Source organism: Amia ocellicauda, chromosome 1 (assembly GCF_036373705.1).
Source record: "Amia ocellicauda isolate fAmiCal2 chromosome 1, fAmiCal2.hap1, whole genome shotgun sequence".
NCBI lineage: Eukaryota > Metazoa > Chordata > Actinopteri > Amiiformes > Amiidae > Amia > Amia ocellicauda.
Genome location: NC_089850.1, coordinates 43616548 through 43632749, shown reverse-complemented (window position 1 = coordinate 43632749; position 16202 = coordinate 43616548). Strand labels below are relative to the sequence as shown.

Sequence of the window (16202 nt, the reverse complement as noted above, 5' to 3'; positions counted from 1 at the left end):
GCTGCACAGAGACACGGCTGTGGCAAAGGGTGAATTATGATCAGAGAGAAGGCCTGAGAAAGCAGCTGGGAGCAGGTGCAGCGAGTCTTGGAAGTGAAACAGGAGGGGGACCGAAGCCAGCGGTATCCTGGAGCAGCTACAGGATATGAAAGGCAGAACTGAGATGTGCACAAAGGTGTGTTCTGTGTGCGTCTGTGTGTCTTTGTACCTCGATGCGATGGCATAAACCACCATTAAAGGGTCCTGGTGCTAATTCAAAAAATCTGCTTGTCTGTCCTTTTGTCTTTATTGGAGAGAGAAAGACTTTAAAAAAGCATAGTTCATCTAATCTAATTTTATTTGTCAGTGGCATTATACTATCTGTTTTCTTGTTTTGTGTAAGTGTTACTATAAATTTGAGAGGGAAATTACATACTATTATTAATTACAGCAACTATTGCAAGTTGTCTGTTTATTTTGATCTATTTTTGTATTTTGAATGACTGATAATATAACGTAAAATAATAGTAGCGTCTGTCTTATAGTAAGCCGGTTTGCAGAGCATGCCAGGCTGAGCTGGATGTGAAGAAACAGGCTGCAGCATTGGATAATACAATATAGGAAAAGCCAATTTGCAGGCAGTAATACATTTATAAAAAAACATTCAGCAGCATCAGATAAAGATGGAGAGGATCATAAGTGATCGGCATCACAAAGAATAAACAAAGCAATCTTGGTGACTTTACAAACATTACAGAAACACCAAGCATTTATGTAATTGACACTGTAGTTACTCTTATAAATAATGAATTCATTTTATTATTCAGTATTAGTATTATTATTGTGCATTATATGACACAGTATTGACTGCCCATTCATCAGTCTATACTATATTAAGTACAAATTGAAGTATACATTCTTCACTGCTCCACTAAATATAGCTTTTTAACCTAGTTTGCAATGCCTCCACACTCTTGTCACAATGATGTATTGATAATGCATATGCAAATGCATTTAGTCATTTTTGTTCCTGTTTTACATATATATGTTGTTGAACCGTGTTATTCGTGAGACTAAGGGCTAGACCAAATCAAAATGTTGACCTAGCTGCAATACATAAATTACAGGCTTTGTACTCTATTGTGTGTTGATTTATAAGTAGAAGAATGTGGCTTCTGTCAATAAATTAAATACATTTGTAAGTTGTGATTTGTGGGAAGGTAAAAGTTTTGTCTAGCCCAAAATTTGCTCTTTAAGTTTGAATACAGTATCAAGTCATGCCAGTGTTATTCTTTGTCAGTTTGGCAAGTTGGTCAAATTAAAATATTAATTTGAACAAAAAAATCAGATGCACATGCTATTACACCTTACATTCTGTGTAAGAGAGAATCAAATCTGCCAAATTATGTTTAGCAAGTTGTGTTTTTGGAGGTTTTTTAACAGGGCTGTCTGCTGCCCTCAGGTGGACAATTATTATTAATGCATTCTCTCTCACTCCATTGAAAGACCAGCCCTTACACTAACTTAATTTCACAAAAATACATAAATTATTGTATTGTAATTCTCAGAACCAAAATAAATGAGATAGCAAGCTTACCCCTGTAATTCAAGTAAACACAGAAGGATTTGTAAGCATGTAAAACTATAAATATTAAATAATATAGCTTGATTATTTTCTTAAAGCCATACAATACATGAATACTTATAACTTATTTCCTTTGGTCCTCATTGGGAGTGGTTTTGGTTTTACCTTAATTTAAAGTTTGTTGTTTTAAAATTGTTTGACACACAATTGATTTATTGTTAACAATTCCATTAAAGTAATGTCTGTGTATTAAAGGCTAATTTATAGTTGAACCATTTATCTGAACCTAACAAAAACAAAAAAGGTTTGTAGTTTATACATGTATGTGTTAACAATCAGCAGAACACAGTAATAGATTGCCACCTAGTGGTGTATTTCTCTGTGCAGTAATTTTTTTGTTACATCATCTGGACAGTATACCTTCAAGCTTATAATATATACCTTAAAGTTTGATACATGTAGTTTTCTGTAAACAAATACATTTTGTGAATATGTTTAATGGATTACTGCTTTCAACTTAAAACAGGAAAAAAAAAAGTATTTTATTGAATTTGAATAGGCCTGTCTTTTGTATTTTTTCCTGACAAAAGTAGAAAAACATTCTGCCCCTTTTGCCACCAAAACAGCCCTGACCCGTCGAGGCATGCACCCCACTAGACCTCTGAAAGTGTGCTGTGGTATCTGGCACCAAGACGTTAGCAGCAGATCCTTTAACTCCTGTAAGTTGTGAGGTGGGGCCTCCATGGATCCGACTTGTTTGTCCAGCACATCCCACAGATGCTCAATTGGATTGAGATCTGGGGAATTTGGAGGCCAAGTCAACACCTTGAACTCGTGATTCATCAGACCAGGCCACCTTCTTCCATTGCTCCGTGGTCCAGTTCTGATGCTCACGTGCCCATTGTAGGCGCTTTCGGCAGTAGACAGGGGTCAGCATGGGCACCCTGACTGGTCTGCGGCTACGCAGCCCCATACGCAACAAACTGCGATGCACTGTGTGTTCTGACACCTTTCTATCAGAACCAGCATTCACTTTTTCAGCAATTTGAGCAACAGTATCTCGTCTGTTGGATCGGACCACACAGGCCAGCCTTCGCTCCCCACATTCATCAATGAGCCTTGGCCGCCCATGACCCTGTCGCCGGTTCACCGCTTTTCCTTCCTTGGACCACTTTTGATAGGTACTGACCACTGCAGACCGGGAACATCCCACAAGAGCTGCAGTTTTGGAGATTCTCTGACCCAGTCGTCTAGCCATCATAATTTGGCCCCTTTTCAAAGTCACTCAGATCCTTACGCTTGCCCATTTTTCCTGCTTCTAACACATCATCTTTGAGGCCAAAATGTTCACTTGCTGCCTAATATATCCCACCCACTGACAGGTGCCACGATAACGAGATTATCAGTGTTATTCACTTCACCTGTCAGTGGTCATAATGTTATGGCTGATCGGTGTATATAGTTATATAAAATTAAAATGTGTGCACCAATCAAACACAAGATGGTGATGTTGTGCATGTTCCTGAAGTGAAATTAGTTAATCAGCAAATGGCTTTCTTGTAGTACACTGTGCCTGTAATGGTTTAATTTGGAAACATATATACAGTTCTGTGCAAAAGTTTTAGGCAGGTGTGAAAAAATGCTGTAAAGTAAGAATGCTTTCAAAAATAGACATGTTAATAGATCATACTTATCAATGAACTAAATGCAAAGTGAGTGAACAGAAGAAAAATCTAAATCAAATCCATATTTGGTGTGACCACCCTTTGCCTTCAAAACAGCATCAATTCTTCTAGGTACACTTGCACAAAGTCAGGGATTTTGTAGGCATATAGTCAGGTGTATGATTAAACAATTATACCAAACAGGTGCTAATGATCATCAATTCAATATGTAGGTTAAAACACAATCATTAACTGAAACAGAAACAGTTGTGTAGGAGGAATAAAACTGGGTGAGGAACAGCCAAACTCAGCTAACAAAGTGAGGTTGCTGAAGACAGTTTACTGTCAAAAGTCATACACCATGGCAAGACTGAGCACAGCAACAAGACACAAGGTAGTTATACTGCATCAGCAAGGTCTCGCCAAGGCAGACAGGGGTTTCCAGATGTGCTGTCCAAGCTCTTTTGAAGAAGCACAAAGAAACGGGCAACGTTGAGGACCGTAGACGCAGTGGTCGGCCAAGGAAACTTACTGCAGCAGATGAAAGACACATCATGCTTACTTCCCTTCGCAATCGGAAGATGTCCAGCAGTGTCATCAGCTCAGAAATGGCAGAAAACAGTGGGACCCTGATACACCCATCTACTGTCCGGAGAAGTCTGGCCAGAAGTGGCCTTCTTGGAAGACTTGCGACCAAAAAGCCATACCTCCGACGTGGCAACAAGGCCAAGCGACTCAACTATGCACGAAAACACAGGAACTGGGGTGCAGAAAAATGGCAGCAGGTGCTCTAGACTGATGAGTCAAAATTTGAAATATTTGGCTGTAGCAGAAGGCAGTTTGTTCACCGAAGGGCTGGAGAGTGATACACGAATGAGTGTCTGCAGGCAACAGTGAAGCATGGTGGAGGTTCCTTGCAAGTTTGGGGCTGCATTTCTGCAAATGGAGTTGGGGATTTGGTCAGAATGAATGCTCTCCTCAATGCTGAGAAGTACAGGCAGATACTTATCCATCATGCAATACCATCAGGGAGGCATCTGATTGGCTCCTAATTTATTCTGCACCATGACAACGACCCCAAACATACAGCGACGTCATTAAGAACTATCTTCAGCGTAAAGAAGAACAAGGAGTCCTGGAAGTGATGGAAGTCCTGGAAGAAGATAGTTTGAGCACCCTTTTCATGCAAGCTGTATAAGAATTAAATTGCTGCATTCCTTTGGGAACTCTGGGATAAAACTGCCCATTTGGCTAATTACAGCCCAAAGGTGTATACAGTCATAGACAGTCTGCCACCCTTTGCAGAATCTGGAGTACACAAGCAAATGTCTTTCAAAAACACAGTCTGTAATTTTGTGTTGGTAGTTTTCTTTTCATTACAATTTTATCATAGATGTTTCATGGGAATTGAAATCATATTTGCTACAATTATTTCCTTTATAATTTAAATTGCAAGCCATTCGTATATTTGTAATTCAACAGCTACATTCAATGTCTTACTTGATTTCTTAAAATTAGTTTTTACATTTGTTTCATCCACCTGCATAATGGGAATATTGTTGGAGCCTCTGTACCATCTTTCTTTTTGACACATCATTAGAGAAAAAAGGTAAAGGTAACAAGGACATGGTTAAAGACATCCATTACAAATTTAGGCCGATGCCATTGATTTGAACTCACACTGATAAACTGTGAAGCAAAATGATCACTCAACACTAAAAAGTTGTTGTTTTGTTGGAAACCGATCAACCGGAAAAATGAAAGTTGCACATCATTTATGTAATTTGGCTCATTTGTTTCTTTCATTGATCTCTGTTAATCTAGCAAAGGGTGTATTTTCAAATGTGCTAATATATTGTGATATATAGTTAGTTACCATAGCTATTTATTTTCACTGGGAACTCCCACTTCTCTCCAGATGTTCTGCAAAGGAAGAGAAATTAGTTGGTTCATCTTAACATTGATACTTGTAGGGCCAAAAACAGAGCCTGTTTTCTAGTAAAAAGAGAAAATCTACAGGAAGTAATGTTTTCAGGTAACATGGTGTTAGACATATGTACATTAAATAAAAGATTAAGCATTTACAATAAACCTGTGATGTGTAGGAGCATCATATCTTATTTAGTATTGAGTTTTAATGTTGTCCACACTGTTTTTCCAACTTCAAGGTAGAAAAAACAAAACAACAAAACAAACCCTGAACTGCTAGAAGTCTGAACGTGTATCACACTGTTTAGTATTTAAGTGATTTAACATTATGTAAGTGGGTGTTTCCATATGAAAATGGGCAGAGACCTAAACGGACCTATAACCATTCTTCTCTGTGGCAATTAATTCAGCCACAACACTGGCATCATAAAAGTGTTTGGGAAAAAATCTACGTAATAAGAATTAAATACTCATTAATCAAACATTGATTTTAAAAATGGAAATGTATATTTTAGCCAAATAATAGTTTCTAATTGAATAATCCTCATGTGTATGTAGAACTGTAATAAAGCAAGTTTTTGCAATTCGTGCGGCTTAATTGTGTACAGAAGCTGAAAAAGCCTTCCATGACTAATACGTCCTGGGGCTGCTTAGATTCCACCCACTGCGGTCTGAGTTAGTGCGAACAGCAGCTGTGCTTTCTTTGTTCAGGAGTTGCAGGATGATAGTCCTACATGTAGTTGCCTGTAATACTGAATACATATGATACATGTCCAGAAAATATCAGTTTAAGAGGATTACTATTTATCTTGAGGGATACACAGTGGGCCCGGTGTGGCATTTTATAATAATTGATTCAACTAAGGCAATTTGACATCTACTAATGGACACAGAGTGTTTGAAATTAAGAAAAGAAAGGAGCACAAGCCACAGAGAGGGAGGTGTTGAGGTACAAAAATGCCAAAGGAGGCGAATTAAGAGCTTATAATAAAAATCCAATAGAAAATGTGCCTCCTATAGCATTGTATGTGCACACAATTTTTCTTCTGGTTTCTTTCAAGTATAAATAAACTACATATCTTCCCGTTCTGTGGTTGCTCTAACAGGAGATCTGTTATGCAAATGTAGCCTGTAACATGATAAGGCCTCATGTAGACAATCTCCTTTGTAGATTAAATATTAATTTTGTCCAAGCAAATAATTTTGACTGAATATTGAGTTGCATTCAAGGCTCACCTTAGTGGAGTAGATGGTTGTTGAGTAGAGCAGCCTGCTACAGTACATACTGCATTGTTCCTTTTTTTGTACACAGTTTAATCACTAGGTGGCAACACAGCGCAAAAAGACACACACTCTCCCTGTATTGCTTTGAGCTCCTAATTTAAGACAGGGCATCTTGGAAACTAGTGACCCAGTGTGTTTCAGTTCTGTGGATTGCACAGCTGCTGAGATTATTAAGGCACAGTGTGATATTTGAGTTGCTCATATCATGTCCTCATAAAACAAGGACCAAGTCAAAAACAATGGTCTATAATTTTAGAAAAGCAAACCTTGAAGGTATGAGGCGGCACTTAGAAGAGTTAGACTGGAGCACACTGGATACAAATTCAGTCAAAAATGGATGGTTATAGTATTTTAAGAATATGCTACTTGTGGCTCAGGAGAAATTTGTACCAAAACTTAATACAAAAAAATATCAAGAGAAAGAAAATGTTGTATAGCGCATACAAAAATGTGGTTGAAGCTGAAAATTTGGGAACATTTAAAAATAGACTGGATTAGTATCCTTGGATCACTCAGTTATTAATGGACACCAAACGAGCACGATGGGTCGAATGGCCTCCTCTCGTTAGTAAACTTTCTTATTTTCTTATGTTCTTATGTTCTAGATAAGAATATGCATCGCATGCCATTTAGTTCGGTACCCTTGTTAATGTCTAGACTCTGTATGTAATTGTTGCTTGGCCTGAAATGTTCTCAACAGCTCTGTTGTGGCAAGAGCTTTGCTTTGATCTACAAAAAATAAAAGTACAAGAAATCTGAGTGGCACCCGAACTCTTCTTTTTGTTCTGAATGGTGTGGAATGATATGAATCCCAGTGTTTGTCCTAGTCTTTGTTCACAGTTCAAGCACATATGCTATGTGTCTAATTTGTTCTGAGCTCTTGTGTCAATTGTAGCCTTTATTTTTCTTTCCTAACAAAGACTGGCATATCGTACAAAGGGATTTCTGACATATTTCAGCTGCACTCAGAAACAATGTATGATAGGTTCTCATTGCTGTACCATTTTATATTAAACTGAATGTCTATATTCAAAAAATATGCTGGCATTGTATTTGTGTAAATTTAGGTTTGCTGCTTAATAGCAGTATTCAAGACAGGATACAGTAAAAGTATAAATTTGGAACAGAAAAAAATGAATTAGTTTGCATTTTTAGATGTTTTTGTTTATTTCAATTTTCAGTGTGATATTTGTGTTAGTTTACTACATAGTTTATTGCCTGTCTACTACCACTGGGGCAAGGAGTGTGACAAGTTGAACTAAATGCATGGAGGGAGGCATGTTCGGATCTCAGTATCAGGTGAGTGAGGATAGTGTATGCTTCAACATATTTGTTTAGGCTTTGATGCAGAGCAGGAACTCTTCATTTGTACATGACTAATGTGGATTTTTTTTTACTTTCCACGAACATTATTCATGACAAACTGTTTATAAAATAGAGTGTGTAGCTAGTGGCAGGTATGGAAAAACAAAAGAATGTTTCCATAATAAATTAATGCGTGGCTCTCTCAGGGCAGAGCACACAACTGTGTCAGTAGGACTAACAGCCATCTTTTATGTGTGTAGTCCAGTACTGTGGAAGAGCTCCTTTAAGGCAATAGGACAGTGGGAACAGCACTGCACATGTGGGATAAGGTAACCGCTGTGTGTAGTTATTTTTATGTCATGTAGGTCATGTGCTCTAATGTCAGGTGCAGTTTCTTTCAATAGAAGATTAAGGTGAGGCCCCTGTAGTGACAAAAAGCTGATGGAAAAGTGTTGGGAGATTCTTGTCGTGGGGAGAAAGTGAAATGAGTTTCGACCATTTTCTGTTTGTCTGTTTTTGAAAACATATTTAGAATGTTTTTTTTTTTTGCTTAATTGTTCATTTAGTGATGATGTTAATTTCCCTCAGATCTGGGCCACATGCAGGTGTATTATGCTCTGTTGAGGAAAAGCAAATGTTGATGAATTGATTTTAGTAATGTGTAGTACATTATTCAAGACTGCGGCTCAGTGCACTTTGCTTTAAGGAACATGAATGCGAGTCAGGAGAAGGGCAATGCTGTTAATTACCCACTTCATTATTACCAAGGTTAATCCAGTATCTGTGAACAACCATCATTTTGCATTCCCTTTTTTTGCTACCTTGAGGAGACAGATGCTCTCGCAGGCGGATCTATTAAGGCTTATCACCAAAGGACAGACCACTGACACAGCATCATGAAATATGGCTGCTGTCATTGGGACCAAGACCAACAGAGAAAACCTGCTCAAAAAGCAATAAAGAAGGAAATAGAAACTGGCACTTGAAAATATTAGACTCTAATTCAAATTGATGTGAAGATTTTAGGGATGCATTGATTCCTGCGCTTGACAGTGATTTGGCACACAATTAACCTCCTTTCTCTTTCTCACTCTCATTTTCTCTTTCCATTTTTTTATAATGTAATCATTGATTTTGTTAATAACTGTTAAAATGGACACAAGCTATTGACCTAGGTCAACTGAATTGATCAAAGTTGCATAAGGAATGAGTAAACTTGTTTATATATATATAAATATATGTTTTATGCACTGTACTACTGTAGAATATATTAAATCAATAACACAGTGACCAGGAAGTTGATTAATTTAGCTCAGGTATTTTTTTATTATTTCAGGGAAAATAATATAAAATGTGTGTTTCTGGAGGTATTCTTTTTTTCTTTCAGAATGGCAGCTGAGCTGACCATAATATATGGTGAGGTGTCATGTTCAAAATCTCACTAAGCCCATAACCTCTCATCTGCAAGATCAATATTGCATCAATTAAATTAGCAATATTATGCACAAGACAACAAGCTAGGATAATATTATATTACTACGTCTCTTCTGTATTGTCCACTGGTGTTATCCAAGCAATTAAACTCCAATGTAGGAATTCTAGATGTCTTTTCTGTGACACATTGAGTCGATTTATAGGTTTGGGTATACTTCTTTTCAGTATGCATTCTAGGGTTTATCCCCCATTTCTGTGGGTACCTCCTGTGCCTTGCCTGCCAGCCACTAAGACTCTTATCCCGTGGAAATGCAGCTGCAACCTCCAAATTAGAAAGTTTGATCAAGTCATGAATGGAGCCGAGACAGTTTGCAAACGCATTTGTGCCACAGTTGTTTGCATCTGCTGGCACAAATGGATCCATTTAGTCTCCTTGCAGTTTCTCTATAAGTGCCTGTTCTGTATTGGTGCTTGTTGATGCCTTGTGCCATTCATGTCCCAGGGCTGTGGGAAACCCACAACTCTCAAAACAAACCTTGTTTTCCTGTTGCAGCTCAGGAGAGTCAGGGACACGGATAAATTCTCCTGCCTGCTTTTAGAGCTGCAGTCACATCTCACAGTGCACGTAAAACTGCTGCCTGGCTAGTGCCTGCAGTGTAACCCACTGTTCATTGGAGTGAGCCAATGGCAATCAGTGTTAGTTCTGCGGATACCCTGACTGCTACAGGTGAGTAGTTTGCTCTCCGCATGCCTCCTTCAAGGTCAGCCTGTAGCAGTTGGCAGAAGTCAGTTATTTTTTATTTAGGCAAATAGCACACTGTGTGTCAGACACATATACAGTTCTGTGCAAAAGTTTTAGACAGGTGTGAAAAAATGCTGTAAAGTAAGAATGCTTTCAAAAATAGACGTTAATAGATTATATTTATCAATTAACTAAATGCAAAGTGAGTGAACAGAAGAAAATGCAGCCCCAAATTTGCAAGGAACCTCCACCATGCTTCAGAGTTGCCTCAGACACTCATTCATGTACCGCTCTCCAGCCCTCTAGCGAACAAACTGCCTTCTGCTACAGCCAAATATTTCAAATTTTGACCCATCAGCCCAGAGCACCTGCTGCCATATTTCTCCAATCCATTTCCTGTGTTTTAGTGCATAGTTTTTTGGCCGCAAGTCTTCCAAGAAAGCCACTTCTGGCCAGACTTCTCCAGACAGTAGATGGGTGTACCAGGTCCCACTGTTTTCTGTCAATTCTGAGCTGGTGGCACTGCTGGACATCTTCCAATTGCGAAGGGAATTAAGCATGATGTGTCTTTCATCAGCTGCAGTAAGTTTCCTTGGCCGACCACTGTGTCTACAGTCCTCAACGTTGCCCGTTTCTTTGTGCTTCTCCAAAAGAGCTTGGACAGCACATCTGGAAACCCCTGTCTGCCTTGAAATGTCTGCCTGGGAGAGACCTTGCTGATGCAGTATAACTACCTTGTGTCTTGTTGCTGTGCTCAGTCTTGCCATGGTGTATGCCGTTTGACAGTCAACTGTCTTCAGCAGCCTCACCTTGTTAGCTGAGTTTGGCTGTTCCTCACCCAGTTTTATTCCTCCTACACAGCTGTTTCTGTTTCAGTTAATGATTGTGTTTCAACCTACATATTGAATCGAAGATCATTAGCACCTGTTTGGTATAATTGTTTAATCATACACCTGACTATATGCCTACAAAATCCCTGACTTTGTGCAAGTGTACCTAGAAGAATTGATGCTGTTTTGAAGGAAAAGGGTGGTCACACCAAATATGGATTTGATTTAGATTTTTCTTCTGTTCACTTACTTTGCATTTAGTTAATTGATAAATATAACCTATTAATGTCTATTTTTGAAAGCATTCTTACATTACAGCATTTTTTCATATCTGCCTAAAACATTTGCACAGAACTGTATATATTTATAAAAACATATTTTTCCTCGCTCTGCTATTGCTCATTACTGAGGTGAAAGCTACTGATGAGTGCTTTTGTTCAGAAGGAATCAGTCCACTGCTAGTAGCAAAAATGTAGGTTGCCAATCCAAGCTCCACTACTTCTGATGTGTGTGTGTGTGTGTGCGCGTGTGTGTGTGTGTGAGAGAGAGAGAGTCTGTGTGTGTCTGTGTCTGTGTGTGTGAGTCTGTGTGTGTGAGAGATATTGAATGTGTGTGTGTGTATGTGTGTTCTAAAACAACAGTATTGTGATAAATGGAAAATATAAGTGAAATTGAATAGTGTACCCTGAACCTTGCAGATTGTATTAAGGAGGTCAACAAATACAGTTTCACATAGAATATGTTTTTCCCCGCACAGCTTTGCCACCCCTTTGCTTTAGTAATTACTTTGTGGAGGCACCATCAAAGGGATTTTGTTTAAATGCAGTTATCCCCATTGGATTAAAAAGCTTCCAGTGAATCATCCTGTTCATGTGAAACCTTTTAATGTAGGTGGGAAGGTATGAGCAATGGGCCTGATGTTTTCATCAAATTGAAAGTAGCTCTGCTTAAGTGTAATACAGTAAATGTCAAGAGCATTAATGCATTTTAATCAGCAATATCCATGCACTTTCTTCTTTTACAGAAAAAATGAAGTGGTTTAGTCTCATAATTCTTTGTTTATCTACGTGTTTCACTCCAGCTTCAGTTTCCAGCTCTTTTGACTGCTGGGCAGATGGAAATCCCACACTGCGGGACATCCATCATGGTGTGACAGCCAGACAGTAATATCAGTAAATCGCAGGTTAATAATGAACAACCTTCAGAACAGCAGAACCTTTTTGTTTGTATGTTCTTTTATTTTCATTCCTACTAACATGTTGTATCTCACTGCAGAAAATAGCCATAGCCAGTCTCGATAGATTTAACATTGTCATTTAAACTAGAGGCAAGAATCAGGAGCCTATTAACACATTAACAACGTTCTTGATATTGCAGGTATTGCAAACTTATGCTGAGGTTGGGATGAAAACGGCAATAACATTAGTGCTTTTGTGGCTCTGTTCTAGTAGTATCTGGGCTCCAATGCACATCTTTAAAATAAAATTTAAAAACAGGCAGTATTTCTAGATTGCCTCCTTAACCAGCAATAAAAGTACACAATTTAAATTCACAGGTTCTGCTGACAGAGCTGACAGTGAAGTTTGCCAATGGCGACTTGCCTCCTACATTCTTCCAGAATTGTCACTCCCACATTTAAATGACCATCGTTGCACAAAATGATGACATTAAGGAAGCATTCGTTATTATTATTATTATTATTATTATTATTATTAGTAGTAGTAGTAGTAGTAATATAAACATAGAATAAAACATTTAATCTATTCCCATATGATAGCTGTGCGGTGACTCTACAGTAACTGTTGTCTGAACCCACCTAGCACTATATAAACCAATAAACCCCAAAACATGAACATCAAAACATGCTTGTCATTTATCTATAATCTCTGAAAACAAACACATTTCCAATCGTTGTGAAACAGCAGGGGGGAATTGGCCTGGCATGCTTAATAAATCATTGTTTTGTTTTTTGCAGACTATAGTAAGAGGAAACCGGCCTCAGAAAGATGCCTCCATTAATGGCTTGCTGGAGGAGTTTGACAGCATTTCAGTCACACGGTCAAACTCTTTACGGAAGGAGAGCCCGCTGGCCCCCCACCAGTCAAACTCCAACCACGCGTCTGAGCAGCCCGATGAGAATGGCTTCAGCCACTACTACTCCAGATACTCGTGCGACCTGGACAGCTCCAAAGACTTCCCTGGGGAGCCCTACAAAGACAAGGGTTATTATGAAGGGGAATGGGGGAGACTATACCGATCAGCGAAACAAAATGGACACACAGCCAGAACCAGAGGGGTGGACCCTTTCTACCCCGATGCTATGCCCCAAAAATCTGACTTCTCTAAAATGCCCCCTGACTATCACACCTACATGGAGACAAAGGTCCGGTCAGGGGAGGGTGCCGGGCCCAGTCGGGAATACTACAGGGCTTCCACCGGGAGTTCTGTACACGATTACAGGGAGCAACCTCAGGGCACGCCCTCGCGGACTTCCCTTCACAGTGAGAGAATTGACTACTCAGACAGTGACTGGGGGTATGGACCCCCAAGGGAGGACTACGAGAAACGACCAAAGTCATCCTATGTCAGCCAGACCAGTCCCCAACCAGCCATAAGACAACGATCCCGATCCGGGTCTGGGCTACAGGAGCCAAACTTGCCATACGGAGTTAGCGCTTTCAAATCGATGCAGCCAGGTCATTCGTACAGTTCGTACACTTACCCACGCCTGTCTGAAACTCTGACCGCCTCGCCAGGCCTTCCAAAGGTAAACACAGGCACTGCTCTGAGTGTTTTTGACTGTTAAAACAACTTGTCTTGTTTTGTGAATGGGTCTCACAGTCTTTAGTCTTCTTTTTTCATTTTATTCATTAACACATCATTTACTCATCCCTTTGTTTCATGTTCATCTTTGGTTAAATTGTATTAACAGGTCAGAGCTGGTATATATTATATTTAAGAAAGGGCAACCATAGCCGTATACACACTATATTACAACAGACAAATACCCAAACCCAAAAAACTGCTTTTAAGAATGTGGTTAACAGGATATATGCCCACCCTTGTCCTTAATGGTTGCTCTGAAGATTGCTGAAGGAGAGTACTGTGCCTTTCCTTTCACAGTGCACTTCCTCTAGAGAGAGGTGCCTTCCTGATTTATTATTCCAGATTATCGCAAGGGTTCTCTGTGGGATTGAAATTGGGACACAGAGCAGGGCATGACCATTTCCCCCCCCCCCCCATTATGTTTCCAGTGGACGAGTGTATTGCATGCCCAGGTTTGTGATGTGGCACTATTATGTTGATAGATGTACGGACCTTCAGTATGGTACTCAGTTCATGCTGACTGCACCAGAATATCTCATAGCTATCATGGTGTTCTAGTAATAATACTATCCTCATAATAATAATAATAATAATAATAATAATAATAATAATAATAATAATAATAATAATAATCATCATCATCATCATCATCATAATTATAATAATAATAGTAATAATGAAAATCCATGATAGTATATCTTTATCCTTATACTTTAAAGGACAAAAGGAAAGCAGTGTTTTCGCTTATCTCTTCCCAATCAGTGTGCTCCCCAGCAGTCTCTCCTGTTTTAATGCAGTGCGGTGCTGTGATGGATTTCATGTCAGAGCTTAATCTGCTCTGCTGCCCAGATCTCGAATGGGATTCCTGGGCTGTGATAGCCTGGTTACTGACTGGAATTTGTTATAGGAGGAGAGTTTAAATCTATTTATATAGCTCTGGTAATGATTGTGTACAAAAACTTAATTAACACCTCATGAAGATTTGATCTAGGCATTTGCCGCAATGATTGAAAGAGATGTTGTGTTAGTTAGTATGTATGTATGTACAGTTAGGTCCATAAATATGTGCTTTAAGTGTAGACTTTCATCTTTAATTTGAGGGTAGTTAAATCCAAATTGGGTGAACTATGTAGGAATTACATCGATGCTCTGCCAGGCCTGTACTGCAGCTGTCTTTAGTTCCTGCTTGTTCTTGGGGCGTTTTGCCTTCAGTTTTGCCTTCAGCTAGTGAAATGCATGCTCTGTTGGATTCAGGTCAGGTGATTAACTTGGCCATTGCAGAACATTCCACTTCTTCACCTTAAAAAAGTCTTGGGTTGCTTTCGCAGTATGCTTCGGGTCATTGTCCATCTGCACTGTGAAGCGCCGTCCAATGAGTTTTGAAGCATTTGGCTGAATCTGAGCAGATAATATAGCCCTAAACACTTCAGAATTCATCCTGCTGCTTTTGTCAGCAGTCACATAATAAATAAATACAAGGGAACCAGTTCCCTTGGCAGCCATGCATGCCCATGCCATAACATGCTTCACAGATGAGGTGGTATGCTTCGGATCATGAGCGGTTCCTTCCTTTCTCCATACTCTTCTCTCCCCATCATTCTGGTACAAATTGATCTTTGTCTCATCTGTCCATAGGATGTTGTTCCAGAACTGTACAGGGTTCTTTAGATGTTTTTTGGCAAACTCTAATCTGATAATCCCTCTCTATTTACTCTGGTGAAGTCTTCTCTTGATTGTTGACTTGGAAACAGATATGCCTACCTCCTGGAGGATTATCTGGCCAACTGTTATGAAGGGGTTTTTCTTCACCAGGGAATTCTTCTGTCATCCACCACATTTGTTTTCCATGGTCTTCCAGGCCTTTTGGTGTTCCTGAGCTCACCAGTGTGTTCTTTCTTTTTAAGAATGACCAAATAGTTGATTTGGCCCAACACTTCTCTTTTTGCCTGTTGCTTTTTTGAAATTTCTTCAGGTATTTTTGTACATGTTCCAAATTTAAATTAATTGGAAAATATCAGAATTTTACCATACTGAGTTAAAAAGCTATAATTTATGTAGGTGGATGATAGACAATGTTCAGCAGTCTACAATGCATGTAACAGTCTTACTAAACCAGTATAATTCTCACTATAACAACAGTTACAATGATCTGTGTCTAACCTACTGACCTGACTTGAGTCAAATATATGTCTATAGCTCTTTACGTTACACTCAGTGTCTATTCTGACCTGTAGACTGTCCTGCTTTGACTGGCTATCCTGTCTTAAGCAGCAGTGCAAAAGATGCTCAACTACATCCTACATCCTTAATTACAATGAAAAAGACAACCTTATCACACACAAACTACACCTGACTATAAAGGCACAAAAGCAGAGTGCATGGTTCAACATTAAACTATTTATTTGTAAGTGCAAATATTTTTAAATTCACATTTTTGTTGTTTATCTGTGCTTAATCAGCATTTATAGAAGAATTCTAACTACATCAATATGTACCATTCCTGCCCAGCTCCTCTGCCATAACTTGCCGTATATTTACTTTCTTCTTGATGTCCTTGTAGTCTTTATTTGCTTTGTTATATAGTTCTTCATGGTTAGACAGACAGATGATAATCTTTTCCAGAG

General features: G+C 39.0%; 1 protein-coding gene across 3 annotated transcripts in view; it reads left to right on the top strand.

Annotated features, from left to right (window-relative positions):
* The window catches only part of pak5 (p21 protein (Cdc42/Rac)-activated kinase 5), a 70939-nt gene that overhangs the window by 34400 nt on the left and 20337 nt on the right, over positions 1-16202 (top strand). For all 3 annotated transcript variants that reach the window (XM_066705909.1, XM_066705918.1, XM_066705901.1), the window contains one exon: positions 12728-13519. In XM_066705909.1, coding sequence (XP_066562006.1) covers positions 12728-13519 — 792 coding nt within the window. The remainder of the gene's footprint in view (positions 1-12727; positions 13520-16202) is intronic.